The sequence below is a fragment of the Neltuma alba genome, unplaced genomic scaffold (assembly GCF_004799145.2).
Source record: "Neltuma alba isolate B1F8T4 unplaced genomic scaffold, ASM479914v2 tig00001127_pilon, whole genome shotgun sequence".
Lineage (NCBI taxonomy): Eukaryota > Viridiplantae > Streptophyta > Magnoliopsida > Fabales > Fabaceae > Neltuma > Neltuma alba.
The window spans coordinates 212-19,428 of NW_021632343.1; the positions used below are offsets into that span (position 1 = coordinate 212).

General features: G+C 35.2%; 2 protein-coding genes and 1 pseudogene across 2 annotated transcripts; 1 reads left to right on the forward strand and 2 right to left on the reverse strand.

Moving 5' to 3' along the window:
• Positions 1-556: 556 nt before the first annotated feature.
• On the forward strand, positions 557-1,255 carry LOC114751193 (uncharacterized). The gene has a single exon (XM_028939861.1). It carries the CDS (start codon positions 776-778, stop codon positions 1,076-1,078), a length of 303 nt encoding a protein of 100 aa, XP_028795694.1. The 5' UTR covers positions 557-775; the 3' UTR covers positions 1,079-1,255.
• A 2,448-nt stretch (positions 1,256-3,703) lies between these two features.
• LOC114751175 (casein kinase 1-like protein 2) lies at positions 3,704-9,330 on the reverse strand (annotated as a pseudogene).
• A 3,297-nt stretch (positions 9,331-12,627) lies between these two features.
• LOC114751184 (probable phospholipid-transporting ATPase 4) lies at positions 12,628-18,404 on the reverse strand. Its single transcript, XM_028939849.1, has 10 exons — positions 16,594-18,404; positions 16,346-16,456; positions 15,785-16,061; positions 15,605-15,693; positions 15,414-15,495; positions 15,118-15,327; positions 14,699-14,824; positions 13,879-13,977; positions 13,586-13,777; positions 12,628-13,496 (listed from the first exon to the last, which is right to left on the reverse strand). The coding sequence occupies exons 1-10, from the start codon at positions 18,402-18,404 to the stop codon at positions 12,813-12,815; spliced, it is 3,681 nt and encodes a 1,226-aa protein (XP_028795682.1). The 3' UTR covers positions 12,628-12,812.
• Positions 18,405-19,217: the final 813 nt, after the last annotated feature.

The following is a 19,217-nucleotide window of genomic DNA, read 5'->3' on the forward strand; positions in this document are numbered from 1 at the left end:
TAATTAAGTAAAATTAGAAGCTTCAACCAGAGAATCAGGTGATCCGTAATAAGTTTGTATTTTGTGAAATTAATACTTATATGATAAATCAAATAATAAATAAATCATAAAGAAGCTGTAAAAATATAAACTTTATGTTTTCTAAACCCAAACTACAAGTTTTCATATATATAAGTATATATCTTTTTAGTTTTTTCTCGTTCCTCCTCATTTAATATATTCTTTTTTGTATTAATGTCTCACACAAATATATAAAACTCAAATAATATATTATTATACTATCAAATCAAATGTGAAATTATTGCAAGTCATTCTCACCAAAGCCACAAATATTGATTTCTTTTTCGGCTTTAAAATTTTATTTTTACAATCAATAATAAAGATCCACGGTGTACCTGAACCAGTCAAGTTGAAAACCAAAAGGCAAAAAGGCAGAACCTTCATGCAATTCTGCGGCGTTAAGCAAAGCAGAAAGCGTCACTATACCCCACAAATTCCATTATAAAATAAAACACTAATAATAACACCATCATCATCATCTTCAACCGCTTCTAATTCATGGAAGATTCTGATTATATTAAGCAAATCTTGAAGGGCAAAGTACCAGACAATCATAGCACAATTCAGGGGGGAAAACAAGAAAAAGAAAAAGAAAACCACAGGAAAAAAAGCAAACCCATCAATCATTTCTTCACTTTCCTCCTCCTTTTCTCGCCTCATAATAAAGACAGCCTCTGTTTTACCATTTTCCCCTGTAACCTGAACATTTCCCACCATGGAATTCAGATCCAGATCATGCAGAGATGAAGGTTGCCACGCAGGAGGGCGGGGATTCCCAGGAAACATGCAAGATCTGAGGAGTTACAGTGCTAATTATAGTAGTCAGAAGGAGGGGAAGATGAAGAAAGGGAAGAAAGCTTCAAAAAGTTGGAGCTTTAGTGACCCAGAAGTGCAGAGGAAGAAGAGAGTTGCTAGCTACAGAGTGTACGACATGGAAGGCAAAATGAAAGGATCTCTGAGAAAAAGCTTCAGGTGGGTCAAGAACTCTTACAACCATGTGATCTATGGATGGTGGTGATTAATGGGTACTTATGAGTTTGTACTGATCTTTCTTTAAATTCTGAATCCTTTTTTAAGTAAAAATTGTCCCTCTGTAATGTATTCTGGAGTTTCATGAACTATCATGTTTATGTATGGAATTACCAAACTTGGTCATTTTCAGCTCATCTTTGAAGTATGGTTCTGTGTTTTGAAATGGAGTTTTTTTTTTTTTAGGCGGGGGCCGATCAAGGAGTGTAAGAATTGCTAGGTTAAGTCTGTTTCTTTGTATTTGTTGCTTGTTTCCTAGTTATCATTCCAAAAAAAAAAAGGAGTTTTTTTTTTTTAAAATTATTGGGGGGGTTAATTTTCAGTATTAATTATTTTGAAAGCTAACTTGGTTTTGTGGGGATTAATCTGTTTCAGCCTCTGATCCTGGTATATATGCTTTTCAATATCAACCTGTTTCACTAAGATGTCAAAATACATTTTGATCGTGTGAGGCAGAATTTCGTTAATGTTTTTATTTGGCTTCCTTAATCCTTACTCAGAAAATTTAAAAAGGGAAATTGGCTATTAAAAAAGAAACCTCTGCCACTTTTTTCTGCGCATATTGTGAAGAGTATTCCTGAACATTTTTTTTTAAAAAAAAATTCTTCTTCATCTGTCTCTCGTATGATAGTTGTTGAATTATTTAGATTACGCATGAATAATTTATAGTTTTAAGTTCTAACACCTCCACTGTGACAGGCCTAAAAGCATGCTTTAACAGTTTGAACTCTTTAATATTACACCAGAAAATGATTTTCCTGGCATCAATGAGTTGGTGCGCGTAAAATAGTATTGATCTGATACTTAATATAGAACCTAATTATTAAGTTGATTTTGGTTTTAAATATAAAACATATTTCTTATATTTATCGATTTTTTCCAAATTATACCTATCGATAGTCCCTCAACTATAATTAAGTAGAAGAGGGAGAGAAAACATTAAGGAAGATGGTTATAGTGTTTTAGAAAAAAACATGTTATATTTCTCGTAATTAACTAACTTACCTAACTTTTTTAATCTAATCAAATTAGTTAAATAGGTCTTATATTATGTACCGGATGAGTACTTTAAAATGTTTCCAAACAAATGAAGCCACGATTATAATTTCCCCCTTTCGTTTGTACGACTAATGATAACACTAGCGCAACTCACTGAACAAGGAACCCCATTTCGTGATAATAATTATATAGAATCATCAAATTAGAAGTAAACGATTTATAAACAGAATAGTTATCATTGAATCAAGGGTAAAGGTGCAAATTTATTCTAATCTTATTTTTTAAGTGTATCCAACACCCAATCTTTTTAGTGACGCAATTTTGCTATTTTTTGGGTGCGTTTTTACCGATAATTTTTTTTTTAAAATACACTTTCACCTCTGATTTTTGGATGCAACTTTAGCTCTAGAGGATAAAGTTACACACACAAAAAAATCATGAGTGAAATTACACCACTAAAAAAAATTAAGGTGTTAGGTGTGGCTAGAAAACAAGACCAAGGCATACATTTGCATCTTTTCCCAGAATCAAAGATCGAAGATAAATATCCAAACAGGACCAGCAAAAAATCTGGTCCTTCATAAATTTGTTTTTTTTTTTTTTCCCCTTTTATGACTTATTGAAGAAACGAATTTAATTATGGGGATTGATTTGTCACTTCAAAATTTAATTTTGTAGATAAGGTTATCATTTAATCTATGATTGAAGATAAATAGCGCCCCCCGGGCCGGGGGGCCGCACTGAGAATCCTTGTTAACACTTACCCTCAATCTTGGCTTTAAACTTTTCCATTCTTTTGTTTCATACGCGACACTCGAATGGAACGTAGTGCAGTTAGAATAGCTTACGAATACGATTTACGCAACCAATTAAAGTTACGAATTATATATAAACTCGATAAATTTGAAATTTATTAAGGATGATAACACTAATCGCATCAGTCTCATGCTTCCCTTTACGTTGAAATCTCTCATAAGACCTCGCGGTAAAAGCAGAGCTTATTATTGGTGTTAGAACTTCAATATGCGAAAAGCATTTATGGATACAAATTATGACAAAGCTATGAAGAGACGAAATACTGCTTCAATCAAAATTTCAAGTAGACAACACAATTCAAAATAAAGCAAAATCATATGCCTTAGGAGCCCTAGCTTCACGTTTAAATGCCTACAGCCTACCCATTTTCAGGAGCTTCTGGTCTCAACTCTTGAAACATTTTGTAAAAGCAACACCAATCAAACCTGGAATCTGGCAAAAATAAAAAAATAATTTACAAAAACAAACAAACAAACCAACCTCTTGGTGTAAGTAACCCATGCTATTCTTTCAGGGGAAAAATCCAAATGACCAACAGAGTGACGGACACTGGTACTTGAAACTGACCCTGATAGAGTAGAGAATACCCAAAGGCACAAAAAGCAATTCTCTCCACCAAAGACCTCAACAGAATAACATAGGGACAAGGGTACACCAAACAAAGGAGGTCGTAGTTGTCAAGCCCCACCAAATCAATGTGAACTTGTAAAAGATTAATCAATGTAGAGTTCAAATAAATAGCAGTGTGTGAGACAATCAGCATTAAACAGGAAAAATAACGCCATAAGTTGATCAAATATTTTGACAAAATATACTTGAAGATCAAAAGCTCCGACTTAGTTGTTATACAAACAAGACATCTTCAACCCATAATCATGTTCACATCTTGCTCAGCGATCACATAATCTCTCGCATTCCCCTACTTAGAAGTCCTCATAGTATAATAGTTTAAATTCAAATATTTCACAGATATCAAAAAGCATGGTTAAAAGTGAAGAAAATTTATAGTAAAAAGGACGCAAAGCCAATATCAGTACATTAACAGTATTAACAAAAGCCTCGTTAACAGGCCAGAGATTGTCAGGAATCCACCTAAGCATGTCTTTACTGTATACTTCTTAAAGTGACTTCCCAACTTGTTGCAGCTTTCTCCCAACAATGCACAGATAACACTCCTTTGAGTAAAGCATGTGAAAGAGTATGAAACTTTTTCAGAATTTACAAAGTACCAGGAGAGGCAACTGCTAATACTGCACCCTATCATCATTAAAATGCAGGCCCTCGATGCCTCTGAGTGTTGACTCAAAATTCTTTGCATTTGACACGTTTCTTCCAGATGAAGTTCTGTTTTGTTCTGATGATAAAATAGGTGAACCTCTTTGAGCGCCAGAGACTTTGCGAAGTGCTCCAGGACTTGCATCCACAGGAAGATGGTGAGAGCGTTCAGTCTCACTGCTAACAATTGCATCACGACTGCCAGAAACAGCACCTCGTCTTTGTGATCCACTTGACCGGAAGAGATTGGAGCTTGACAACTGCATAATCAATACAAAAGAAGTCAAAAGTTTGACAGGATGCTAACTGCAATAGACTATTAACAGGCGGACAGGTGCAACATTAACTGACAGGAAATCACAGCATGATCATAAAGCATCTAACGAGATCAGATCTCCTTACTTAAATGCCACAAGCAAAACAAAAAGGCTCAAGTTGTTTTCATTCACAGGAAATATGAACTATAACCACACTAGAACATTTCCCAAACTCATCAGAAAAATGATAAAGACCCAACACTTAGCATCACAAGTTTCTTCTACGGTAAGCATATTCTATTCCTAAATTCCAATAAATGTTATTTTCCAAACTTCTTTTTCCAGTATTCCTCCTCATTATCTTTCACTTAAGATGAATTGCCAATAGGATGAAGAAGGTTTTTCAGACTTCCCTGGAGCCAGAAGGCAACAGAATAAAAGAGATTACCTAGTAATGAAGAATAAGAAAAGAACATTCAGAGTGCCGTTGTTAATGGTGGTATTCCTAATTATTTGTGAATGGGGAATTATCCCATCAATGGAAGCTAAAAATAAAATGGAAAAGTCTAGGAAATGTTTTAATTGCTCTATTTTATGTTAATTGCTTTCATTCTTATTTTAATTGAAGTCCCAATAATCTCTATCCAACTTCACTTGGCCCTTTGGCAGTCCAAAATAACAAGTTTATAATCATTTAAAATGCATTAGCATGTTTTTGAAAGGACTCAAGGACTTATAAGGAATATTACGATGTAAAAAGAGATGCAAATTGGCATCTCCTTCCCGCCACCGACACCCTAGTCAATAGGACTAGAGCTGACTCCCCTTCCTACCCAATGTAGAGTCACCAGAAGAAAATATGCAGAAGGGTAGCTTGTTGGGGATATCTCATTTTCTCATTCAAAATACCCAAGTGCGTGCGTGCGTGATGCTTAGTTTTTCAAGCCTTTGTAGGTTAAAGCTAATGATTTTTTTCCAAGCATTCGTGGGTTAAAGCTAATGGTTTTCATTTACAGGAGGGTTTCCCTTCTGGATTTGCCAAGGGATTGGAGAGCTCTTTTGAGCTAATGAGTCCACAATTTTTTTCCTTCAGAGGATTCTCAATAAGTCCTTTTTTCTATCCAAAGTGAAAAGAACTTAACCTTAATATATCAACTTTGTTCAAGAAATACACCCAAAGGAAGAAAATCCTCAGTAGTCAAAACATACACACCGTAACATCTTTAGAACCAGCCAAGTCATTTGCAACTGGGGCCTTTTGTCTCGGTAAGATGCCATCATTTGCAATGGGTCCAGAGTTTCTCCTCCGAGTAGGATCTGATGAAGTCCAACCAGTGTGCCTACCATCTTCCCCACCTACAATCAAGTCAATATTCTGTAAAACACACAATCACAAAGGAAAATATTTGACACCAATCATAGACTAACATAACCTTGTAAAACCATTTCGCAGATATTATAATTTTTTATTTACACTCACCAACATGGAAGAAGTTAAACAAGTAAAAGAAAAGGTGGCCTTACTTTCTTCAAGGCATTTTGATCAAAGACATCTCAATCAATATACTTATAGATCAGTGAATTAAGAAAATAAATGACAATATAAACATATAATTACATACCTAGATGTCTATCAGCATTTGCAACCATTGGTGGCATGCCAGAGCTTGGTCCAACACCAGGACCCTGCAAACAACATTTCTACTAAGATCACCTAGGCCAACAAGTGAAGAGAACAACCAAATTGAACATATCACTTACAACACCACGGGCAGGAGGAGTGGCAATTTGAGATTGTTGATATTTCAAAATGGTCCAGTCGAAGACATAATCAAACTGAAATCCTGGTGAAACCAGAAAACAAGCATGACAGCAAGAAATAATTAACACAACCATCTAAAATGAAATATGATCACCAAAAACAACTTAGCATCCACAAACCTTCACGAATAAAAGGTCACGGAAGAGCCTCTTTAGATAAGCATAATCAGGTTTATCATCAACCGAAGTGACCGGCAATAATGGAAGTATGATGCAAATTCTGATGGATAACCACGGCAGAGAGCCTACAGAAAATGTAATCCGTATTCAGTTATGATATAGATATTGATTACAAAATTACAACTGATATGCACGGACACAGTCTCAGCACATAATTTTACCTCAATAGAAGTAGAAACTTTCTTCTCACTAATCTTTTCATACTTCTGCTTCTTAGTGCCAGCTTTCAGTCCCTGCCAAGGAAGGCTACAGAAATACCATGTCAAAATTTAATGCTTAGAAATAAGAAGAGGTATAAGAGGTAACAAAGGCACAAAGAGGTTTACCTTCCTCTCAAAAAATACGTAAGAACGTATCCAAGTGACTCCAAGTCGTCTCTACGGCTTTGCTCTATAAAAGAATAAAAGGACATTATCCAAAATCAGAATACCAGCTGACCACCAATGAATACAAAAGAAAGGGAATATTTTTCAGGATAAATACCAATTCCAAGATGAGTATTCATGCTAGCATATCTTGCAGTTCCTGTTAAATTCTTATTCTCTCTGCAAAAATTAGCAGTATGTTAAATTATCATACACAGAAGAAAAGTACATTAATAGTTAAAGCCACCAAAAAAAATGTCATATCAATATGAATAGTTCAAAAAACTGACTTCATGATATTCAAAGTAAAAATATATATAAAAACATACATTATATACATACACATGTGCACATCTCAGAGGGTAAATTACCTAAACATAGTTTCATAAAATAGCAGATCCAGTATATCTAATTTGTTTAAAGAATAATTACCTGTAAGGGATATGCTGATGAGTCGAAGTGTCTCTATATTTCTTAGCAAGGCCAAAGTCAATGACGTACACCTACAAGAGGGGTAACTTAGAAAATTATACATCCATATAAAGCATGACAGATGATACATTGTTGTAAAGAATTATAAATAAGCTAGCACTAAAGTAATACTTGATTAGCACGCCTCCCTAAACCCATGAGGAAGTTGTCTGGCTTGATGTCACGATGTAAAAATGATTTAGAATGGACAAATTCAACTCGATTTATCTGAAAATAGTCCAAGGTAGCACATTTAGTAACAATAAAAAACTGAGAATGCGAAACAAAAGAAAAAAATGTTCAATAGTGCAGGAACCCTACCATCTGATCAGCAAGCATCAGAACAGTTTTGAGGGACAACTTCCTACTGCAAAAGTTGAATAAATCTTCAAGACTAGGCCCCAGTAAATCCATTACAAGCACATTGTAGTCTCCTTCAACTCCAAACCATTTTAAGTTTGGGATTCCAGCTGTCAAAAACAGGTAGTCATAGAAACTGTTTAACCTACGAGAATAATATGGAGCCTGTGAAAAAAAAAAAAAAAATCCAGTACGCAGAAATATTTTGGCAAGAGTCATTACTTCCTCCCTGTAGTATTTTATACAACTTCGATTCATACAACAGTTGGGGGTGCTTGGTCTTGACATTTTCCTGAGTCAAAAGACAAAGGGGAGGAAAACATTTCATTAAACACAACCCTTATCCCTAACATAGTTCGCCAAGATGTCAACCACCATCAGTGACCTTCATGACAAACTTAATGAAACCCTAAAAGTTGCATGAGGGTTAAAACTGATAATAAAACAAAGCATAGCATGAAGAAAAGGATCCAAGAAATTGAGTTCAGGCCTTAGGCAATGTCTATCAGGTAGTAACCAATGCTCCAATCACCATATAACAGTATCCAGGCCAAACAAATAAATATCAACAAAATATTCAGATAATTATAACCTTAAAATTCATATCGATCCCCCAGAATCTAGAACAATAAGATATACATAAGATATGAAGGAGACATCTGAAGACAATCGTCCGCCTTGTGCAACCGCAGCACTAAAGCATAAAAATTTTAAACCTATCAGCGAACTCCTTTCTACCAGAACTGATTGAGGAAACTACGATGAGACAACCCCTAACAGATTCTTAAGGGGGGAAACAAAAAATTATCAGGATAGTACAATAATCTCTTTTTTTCCTGTACTCATTCTTCATCAAGTTCTCCAGAAGTTAAGCAAATTAGTCGGGGCATTCATAATGCATTAAAAAAAATCAAACTTGTCACTTGAATTTTAAGCACGCATCTAATCCTACAATGTGACACTACGATGATCTACATTTCCCAGCAGCATATTCGAGATTTTAAACTAAAAAACTAGATTAATATATCAGTACTGAGTTGAAACAAATCTGCAACATGTTTTACGCATTGGCAGTGATTTATAAACTACTATCCCGAACTCGCCCATGACAGAGAATTTTTTTTCCAAAAGAAAAAAAATCAAATCAGAGTACTCACAAGCTTAATTGCAACGTCTTCATTTGTCTGAATATTAGTACCTGACAACCCGAGAAAATGGAAATCAACAAAAATTCAGAATTCCTCAGCACAAAAAGGAACAAATTAAAAGCGAATGGATTCAGAACTTACCGAGGTAGATCTCTCCAAACGATCCGCTGCCAATCTTCCGGCCGAGACGGAACTTGTTTCCAACTCGAGGTTCCATCCAGCAAAATTTGATCAACGATCAGACCTAAAACCTAGAATTAAATAAGCAAAAAGTGGTTGGACTTCATAACCCCTAGAAAAGGAATTTTCTTCAGAAATGAAAATTGGAAACGAAACACCAACCACTTCAAGTAGGCATTGCAGCAGGAAAATCGAAGGCTGATGAAGAAAGAGGAAAGGGGAGAAACGGTGGAACAGAGGATTAAAAGAGACCAAAAGCAATTGAGCTCATAGAAGTTCGCAGGGCGGAAGATGAAGAGCGGGAGAAGAAAGCCCCAGAGAGCGTCATGGCGCTTTGATCCAATGGACGCGGATTTTCTCGCAGCCGGCTGAGGCTGTATTTTTCATTTTCTTCGCCATGCCTTCCCACTTTTCTATCAGAGACTCCTAGCGTCTAAAACGACGACGTTGTTTTCATGAGTCTGGGTGCTAAGTGCTGATTATTATGGTTGGGGAAAATTAACGAGAAAATTGCATTAATGTTTGACGTGAGAGAAATAAATATAAAAAAAAATTACTTGAAATTATCAAATTGATTTAAAGTTTCAACATCATTGTAAGAGATTTTATTTATTCAATTATTAAATTGTCCTTCTTTTTTTTAAATTATCAATTTTTTTTAGTAGCATGCGTTAGCAATTGAAAAGACAATCATTTACTTAGCCATATATATTGATATTTCAAAAGGTAATTATTAACAACTTAAAGTACAATAATTAATAATTATTATGGTAGCCATTAATAATAGATTTTCTTAGAGCATCAAAAGAATTTCAAATTAAATATGCTAATGTGATATACTGAGAAAATCTGTTGTTGATTGTTATACTTTAAGTTATTAATAATAGCCATTTCAGTTATCAATGCATAGTTGAAACAAAAAAGATGATGCTAATTTAGTAATTAAACAAGTGTAATATCTTACAATAATAATGAGATCCTTTAGAACTTCAGATTAATTTAATAATTTCAATGGATTTTTGTATCTATTCTTCTTGGATGAGACCTAATGTGAATTTTTCAAAGTTAATCTTTTCTTCTCACTTGTAATTTAATATCTAAATTTAACTTAGGTGTTATAATTTTAAATTCTTTTAACTTTGATTTGATGCAATTCATCCTCTATTGTTTAACTATCTAAAATTTACTTACTACATTTTAAAAAAATAAAATTATATATTTTATGAAATTCATGGATTAAAATTTTAAATGGTTATAACTGTTGAAAATATGTTGTAATAAGTTAAAATTTAGGTGCTGCTATACAACTGAGTCAAAATTATAGGAATTAGATTGTGGAGTCAACATGTAAGAATTAAGATATAATTTAGTCAAAATTAAAGGCTAAGTTATAATTAAATCAAATCAAAATTATAGGAAGTACAAAATTAATTCCTCCTTTTTTGGTTGGTGCTGCTGCTGTTTACGGAACAATTGTTCATGAGCATCTTCCTCACAATATTATCCTGAGCCAGTAAACTACTTTAATTTTTTGTCCAAAACATGTTTTCATAATATTTTAAAGAGCTAAGGTACATTCACGGTTGCAAACACTAATTTTTTCCAGCCACATGGAACCATTTTTTTTGAAGTAAAGGCAAAAAAAAAATTATAATAAGAATGTTTTTGATAACTGATAAAGATGCAATGGAGTGTATATTTATGTTCTTTTTAGCTGCATCCCATACCACACACCATTCGAGTCCCACCCCCTGAAGCTGCTCAACAGCAGTCATAAAGTAAGGGGGCAGAAACCAGAACCTATCAGAAATTGTATAAAAATATTTTTATGAAAAAAAATGAAACCATAAAAAAGGAAAATCTTAATTAAAAGCAATATACTTCCTCTAGTCCTTAATATAAGGCCTTATTTGACTTTTATTTTAATATTAAATATAAGACCCCAATCCACTTTGTCTCTCATATTTATACATTTTTTTCTAAGGTAATCTTTCTAACAATGATAATTCTAACTAATACACTTAATTAGCAAGGATATTTTAGGAAAAATAATATCTATCTATTACAAATAACTAACTTAACTTATTTCTTTAATTTCTTCAAATTAGTCAACTAGCTCTTATAATTAGGATCGGAGGTAATACATAATAACAAGGACAGAAGAAAATGTTTATAATATTTTTTTGAGCAAATAATATATTAAATTAAATCGATCTTAAAACTGAAGTTATCGAGTTCATATAGTTGGTACGAGTTTCAGTTTAGATACTTATTTGTGGAGAGCAAAAAGCTGCAGATAGCTTTTTGACCCTACAAGAAAAGACCATTTTGAAGACCTTAACAGTAAATTTTTCTCTCTTTTAAGTAATATGGATTTGAATCAGTTTTTGTCTATCATTTAACCATATCTCCCTTTAATGTTGCTGGTTGATTGGCTTCCTTGAGTCTTTCAAAATAGGGTTCTTTTGTTATTTTATTGGAAACCTTCTGTTCACCTCCTGTCTTTGATCGTGAATGTAGGCAAAAGGATCAACCACATTGTATCGTCTGAGTTAAACTTACCAACTACTTTAAAGGAATTGATGAAGTAGCACCAATGAATATGATTACTAAAAATTTGGAAGAGACTGCAGAGCTGGATTGAATAAGTCGGAAACAGAGGCTTGGCACGAACGTCTATGGACAAAGGTACCAACCAAGTTCTTACCTTCGTCTAACCCTTTTTCTGACTAAAACCCAAAAGCTTTCTTCATAAGTTGTCGGGGCAGGCAGCAGCATAACCATGTAGCGCCAAGGTACTTGGGATGAAATTCGGGTGCTGATCCTGTGGGTCAATTTTCATTTGGTTGGGAGGGACAGACGTTTGTACATAGATGTCATTGTTAGAAAGTTAGTTGGCGGTTGTGAACAATATACGCTTAAGGATAGACATTTGTTGATAGATATCATTATTTACTTCTTTGATCCTATTTATAAGGCACTTCCAGCATGTTTCACACAAATCAAGGAAAGCCTTAAATTTCATTAACTCTCATTTAAAATTTAATGACTTTCAAACTTTATCCCTATTTAATATACATTATACTTCATATAAACAAAGTTAACACAATAATAAATAAGGAGTAAAATTATACATCAATACATAAAATTTCTCTCAGTACCTTATAAATAGAATAAAAAAATACATTCTCTTTCTATCCTATAAATAGGACCATAGGAGTAGTTTGTGGTTGTGAACCACCAGTTTCTCAATTACAAAATTAAATCATTTAAGATGATCTAATTTGAAATGTGAGAATGCAATTTTAAATAGCACTCCTTTGTTTCTTATTATAAGCAACATTAAACTCCATTATGTAGATCAAAAGTTAGTTAAAGATAATAAATAGGTAAAAGCTAGAAGTTCTTTATCTAAAATATCCTTATTTATGAGAGAGAGAGTATAAGAAAATTATTATAATAAGAAAAATTATGAAACAAAGAGAATATGTGATGAAAAGAGATGATAGTTTGGGAAATGACATAACAAATATATTAAATATTAAAATAAGTAATTAATTGGGGTAAGATAGAAAATTTGCTACAAAAATTTAAGACAACTTACAAATAGTATTAAATATTGATGCAACTCTTGTAGTTGATATAGTTCAAAATTTACAAGGGGGATGTAATTTCTCACGTCTATAATCCTAAACAAAATAATCACACTTGTTCCTTTATCTGTATGACGCATAACAGAACGCTTTTCTAAGTCAAATCCCTAGCATCATAACCCACCATTTGATCAAAGAATCATATGCATCTGTACTCAAAAAGAAAGAAGAAAAAGAAATCAAACCAAAATTGTTAAATTATCTGTATTTTCTTTCTGGAGAAGGAGAAGACATGAAAGGCAAGGTTGATTGCTTCTTCTGCAACTTCTGCTTCAAGTTTCTCATCTTAGCTTCAACTCTTGCACTGAATCCGATATTGGTTTTCTGTCTTGCTTTAGACCTTTCCCTCTTCCACATGCGTTGGTCCTCTACGTCCTTCTTGTAGTGCTTGATCTCTCTGATGATATGATGATCCAGGGGATTTTTCCATCTTTGGAAGCATATGTGGGCGTAATAAGGGAAATTACAAGTAACTGTTACTAGACAAGTCACCAACCAATACACTGGTGCAGGAGAGAGAACTTCAAGCAGGATTTGGTAGGCGGTTTTTGAGTAAGTTGGCGAAAGCATGCCATATAGCACCAGGAATATGTACCAAAAGGCTATACTACCTATGATAAATATGTATTGCATCCATGTTACATGGCAAATGATGAAAGCAATCTGGCAGTTGACAGCCCAAATGACGCAAGTGAACATCGTGGTACCGACAACGGCCATGTCAGAGGTCCGGCCATCACCTCGGAAGGCTTGGTCATAAAAAATACAGATGTTGAATAAAAAGACAACGAGGGAGCAAAAAAGACCATTGAGCATCCATCCCGATATTCTATACCAGTCAAAGAACAAATTTCTCGGGCCCTGCTGATATAGTGCAGGAAACTGCAAGGAGAAATATGGCATTATAAACATAGGTTGGGAAGTTTGCTTCAATTGTTTCACATGGACGAAACGCTATGAAAAGGACAAACCTGTAAGCAAACTTCTGATGGAACATCTTGTTCAAAAACTCCAAGTGAAATGACAGGTAATGATGTAAGAACAACATTGAACAATATCATGTACCAGTCATCATAAACTGATTGCCCGGAGAAGCTCGTCATGGCCTCAAAATAAAAGATGGTGAGCCCAAAAGCTATGTTTTTGTAGAAGAAATAGCATATCTGCATGCGTAGAACGTCAATATCAATTTATAATAGAGTGACATTGAGGACATATCCAACATGCGAAAATAATATTCAAGATGAACATCATCAGCAATCACCATTTGAGCTATTCTCTTGTAGCACCAGTGTCCATGGATCACCAAAAGTCGTTCCAAAAATCTAAATTGGGCAATAGCGAAGTCACTAGCCATCACTGCCTGAAAAATTTGCAAGTTTGAGCTCCTAGATTTTAGACATGCTTCTGAAGCAGAAAAACCTGAATGTTCACTTTCTTGACTTCTAACGATGAAAATAAATTTGAAAGAGAGTCCATTGATTGGTAGTGGCTAGAGATCATTTATTATCCCTATAATACTCTACAACAAGTTAATGATAAGAGCTTGGGAATGAATCCAACCAAGTTAGTGTATTTACGTTATCTTGTTTGAAGAATAGTATACAAATTACAGAATTTACATTTTGAGAAGTTGATACTTCCTAAACATGTCATATTTAAAACAATCTACAAGCCAAAAGAAAGAAATTTCTAACTTTTTCTTGATAAAGGAAACCTTGATTTTTCCCCCCTACAAGGCACTTCCATTTTCTCATAATTTAAGAAATTGGTCTGGAGATGACATGACAATGCAGAGCTCACTTCTTCATTGGTTTGTTTATCAAATATCACAAACAGAAACGAAATGACTTGACAAGGTTGCAAAACATTTGCTCCCCAGCATCTTGAGAATTGGAGCTACGAAGGTAAATATCCATAACAGGCTCCCCCTTTCTAAACTTCCTGTCTTTTGAAAACATAGTAATGGAAGCTACACAAGTAAAATTCAGTCGTCTTTGAATATAATGTTGCAATAAAACAGCTAGGAATGCGGCCATATTTTTGTCGCACAACCATGAAGTGTTGGAATGTACATCACTAACCTGCATACCTTCAACCCCACTTATACCAACACCAATATCTGCTTCTTGAATCATGCCAACGTCATTTGCACCATCACCTATTCCTAAAGTGGTCTTCCCAGTGCCTTCTTTAACTAACCTTGTTACCTAACACCAATGTATTCACAAGTTAATAAGAAAGAACCAGTGTGCAACATTATTCTATTTTTCTAGAAGCAGTGAACCATTGCACTTGTGGATCCACTTGAGCCTTTTATAATTAGCCTCGCTTAAACTATTTCAGGACAAGCTTTAATGGAGCCAAGTGTATCATTGTGCAAAATAAACCAAAATTCCCCATAATAGCAGTACTGAAAGTGACAAACAACGAATATGTAGAGTACAAAATGTTAAAAGGATACCTACAGAAGTATAAATGAGAAATGGGAAAAAGGTCCTACCAGTGCCTTTTGCTTGGGAGACACACGACAGCAGATGACAGAGGCACAATCAACAGCCAATCCCAAAAATTGATGCTTCATGTCATCTTCTAAAGTATATGCAAGAGCCTTCCCATCAATAATTAATGCAAATGCAGCATGTGGATCTTTCTCCAGCTTTATCATTTGTGAGGCATTGATGATTTGATTCAAAATGCTCTCCTTTATGGCCTGAGGGTGTACAAAGACTACGTCTAAAATCAGATGAAACCTATGTCCATAAAGTAAATTTCTCAACTCTCTCAATAAGACAATACCTCTTTGTCAAAATTTGAGTCTGCCTCTTGAATAGATATGCAGATCTGCTTCATGCCCTGTCGAAGCAAACTACAAGAAAAACTGCACCACACAATAAAAGAATATCTTGGTTACAAATGCATGGTAGCTCAAACTTAACTATGACGAGATAGAATAACATAGCGTGCTAAATAATTTTTAGTAGACAGACCCGATGTTGATTGCAGTTTCCATCTTATCCCCTGTCAAAACCCAGATCTTGAGACCCGCTTGTGCAAGTTTATCAATACATTGGGGGACCTGATAAGAAAGGAAAAAAAAGTTAAAAATGAATGAGGAAGAAGAAACCTACAACAGTAGATATGGATTAATGAAGAATTATAAAGCCAACCCCATTTTGGAGTTTGTCTTCCACAGCAGTAGCCCCAACAAGAATGAGCTCTTTTTCCATTCTTTCAGCTAATTCCTCAAGCACTGCCTCTCTGTCAGGCCCAACAGTCGTTTTGGCTTTTTGAAACTCATTGTTCCAAGCATTGTACTCTTCCTCATCAAGCTTTCTGTAAGCTAGAGCCAATGTTCTCAAACCATTTTCTCCATATTCGTTCAAATGTTTGGTTGTGGCCTCTAAATACGTCTTTCCATTCTTCGCCAGTCGATCAAATATGATACTGCATAACCAAGTAGAGTGAGATGACGAAAGTCAAAGCTTGATTTGTGTCCACATGTGTACATGTTTGCAGGCTTCTTTCCTTGGACATCTCGTTGGTGCACTGATTTTCATATTTTATTGAAAACTAGAGGTAAGTATACTTTACAAAACTTAATGAAATTTAAATTTCTTTCAAAATTCACTCTAATGGAAAATCCAATTGGAGCTCATTCTTGGTCATTAGCCTCAATATATTCTGTTGAAAGCAGTTAGAAACAGGAACCTGACATTACATAAACTAACCTGTCAGCCCCTTTGCACATAAGAAGTAAACTTCCTTCCTCATCACGCACAATCACTGTCATTCGCTTTCTTTTGCTAGTAAAGTCCAATAGATTCAGGATTTTGTACTCCCTGTATCATTCAGCCAAAAGAAGAATAAATGTAAAATCAAAGACAGAAAAATATTTTGATATAAATAATTGCAAGAATTGTAAACATTCCTCAATGAACAATAAAAGACAAAAAAATATAAGCCCAACGAAGTTTACCTTTCAACAGCTTGTTCTGAAGGTGAAAGCTTTTCATGGATGAAAACACTTGCTTGAGTTCTTTTACAAAACTCAAAACCAAATTCTCTTGCGGCTGCTAAGAAAGCCCCTTCATCAGGGGATTCAGCCTCATAAGTTAAAGCTCCTGTTTCCTCATTCAGCTCAGGAATGGCAGTATGGCACACAGCTAATATCCGAAAAAACAATAAAAGGACATCAGGATTGGGCTCTTTCAACCAGCTGCAGTTCATGAGGCGACCGTCCTCAAATCTGAAACCCTTTATAGTAGCCTTCTGAGCCTCATCACCCTTGGATGTAACAACAGTCTCCAGGTCAACATTTTCCCACGAAACAGATGCTTTACCCTCATGTGTGGGTGTATTGGATAGACTTTCCTCCTGCTGGTCCTCCTCAAGTTCAAGAGCCATCTGCTGTGCTGTAGCAAGTTCAACTTCACTAGAACTCACACCATATGCAGCACCAGCAATGGAGCACTTTAAAAAATCCATCTGATTGCAAGTTAAAGTTCCAGTCTTATCAGAAAGAATAGTGTCCACTTGACCCAATTCTTCATTCAAATTTGATGTTCGGGCACAAGCAGGAGTCCCAGTTTCTTCGTGATACATATGCAAGTCTTGTTCAACCAAGTTTGCTTGTAAAACTTTCACAACCTCAATTGAAACATAAAGTGATATGGGTATCAAATATCCATAAAGAATGAGTGCAGTAACCAGATGACTCAACCCAGCCAATAGAGCATTATTGGGATCATACAGGACTTCTGACTGCATGGGCATTAAATACCACCAATTTATTGTTTGGAATCTAGTGATTACAGCGAATATTACTGAACTAACCAAGGATATCAAAATAAGAACAGTGAATAGGAGGTATATGATGTAATCCATCTTTCTCTCTATTCTACTCCTTTTTGAAGGAGATTTTGTAGAATTCTGCATCACTTTGCTTTCATGACCAGTGAAAATGACCACGCCATATATAAAATCAGTGTTCCTGAGCTTTGAATCTCGGAGGAGAATTTGACTGGGCTCAATCGGATGAACCTCACGTTCATACTCAAAATTTCCTACAAATGTGTAGAGACTAGGATTTGGGTCTTCACAACGAATTATTCCCGTGAAATCTTTAAAAGATTCATCATTATATAGAAGCATGGTAACCTCCAAAGATCTTTTCACCTTTAGGTTTGTCTCACCATCTAAATTCATAGTTTCCACATAGCATATCCCATCCTCATAACTGGATGACAAGAAAAGCAAATCAGCAGGAAAAAATTGGTCCTTGTCTACTTTTACTACATCCCCAACCACAATGTCCTGCCATTGTTTGAGAGTGAAAACACCATTGCCCTTGTGGACACTAGCATTCCGGTGATTAACTTTAACATCCTGACGAAACCTGCGCCAATCTTCCAATGCTTCTTTTGCCATGCTAAGCCCAACAACAAATGCTAGAGGAGCAATCATGCTGACTGGAGAAAATGGTGAGATTGGAGAGGCCGAGAGGCATGCGGCCACAAGGAAGTATATATTAGCAACCCGTCGAAATTGCTCATAGAGTGCTTTAGGTAAAAATGTTACAACATTGTATTTTGTAGTTGATATATCATTCCGGCAGTAAATCTGAGGCTTCTTCTCAGAGAGATGAGGGTGGTTGCAATGTACAACTCTTGAAAAACCAGGACCTTGAAGGTTTTGAGCATTCTCATGTGCAGTGTGAGTTCGTCTTAGACAAGCAAATGTGTAAAGATGGCTCCTTTTAATCTTTGCTCTTAATTTACGTAGTCCCATTTAGCCAGATTTCAGCTCAATGCGGTAATCGTTTACACATGCCAACTAAGAACAACCAAGTGTAGCCTTTAGGAGCGAATTATCCCCAGTTTCTTCTTCTAAAGCCTAATAAGATAGGCATACGAAAATTATTAACCGCAGCACGTAAGCATGATCGTTTGATGCATAAAATGTCTGTATAATATGTAAAGTTGAATAACTTGAAATCAAATTATAAATTCACGAGTGAAAAACAGAGAAAGAGAAATGAAATCCGAGGTAAAATCAACTATTCAAATTCGCAATCATAAATCAGTTAACAACCATGCTCTCCAAATATTAAAAATAAAACTAAATAAAAAATTGGCCAGCTATTGTCTCTTCCCGACTAACTAATGCATTCATGGTTCTTGGCTTTTTCAAAAACTGTAGCAGAAGCAAAACGAATCCAGCTTATGCAGAAAAACAATTATTAATACGCTCGTAACCAAAAGCTCCATATTGAAAAAGAAAATTCCTATTATGGAACAATCAACAAAGCTTCAAGATACAGGTCATGAATGTGAAAATATGAAAAAGAAAATGTACCGAACGCCAGTGAGTCGTTCATCTTCGAAATGCAGCAACGTGGGACATAGGACGGAGACATGAAACATCAAAGGAAATTCGAGTTGCAGATGGAAGGAGACAAAGTCCAGAGAGAGAGTCACTAAAGGAACACCAATCGAAGAAGGGGGGAGAGAGACAGAGGACAGTGGCCTCTATCTCGCTCCCCCTTCCCTCCGGCCTCCTCAGAAGTCGGAAACAATGTCAGGAATTTTCGGTCCCTCGTTT

What these genes read in the sequence shown, in the direction of transcription:
- LOC114751193 (XM_028939861.1), top strand. Translation starts at nt 776, where the DNA reads ATGGAATTCAGATCCAGATCATGCAGAGATGAAGGTTGCCACGCAGGA.
- LOC114751184 (XM_028939849.1), bottom strand. Translation starts at nt 18,404, where the DNA reads ATGGGACTACGTAAATTAAGAGCAAAGATTAAAAGGAGCCATCTTTAC. An exon ending in ACAAGAGAATAGCTCAAATG is followed by an intron (nt 13,778 to 13,878) that starts GTGATTGCTGAT and finishes CTACGCATGCAG; the next exon opens with ATATGCTATTTCTTCTACAA. An exon ending in CATCAGAAGTTTGCTTACAG is followed by an intron (nt 13,497 to 13,585) that starts GTTTGTCCTTTT and finishes TTCTCCTTGCAG; the next exon opens with TTTCCTGCACTATATCAGCA.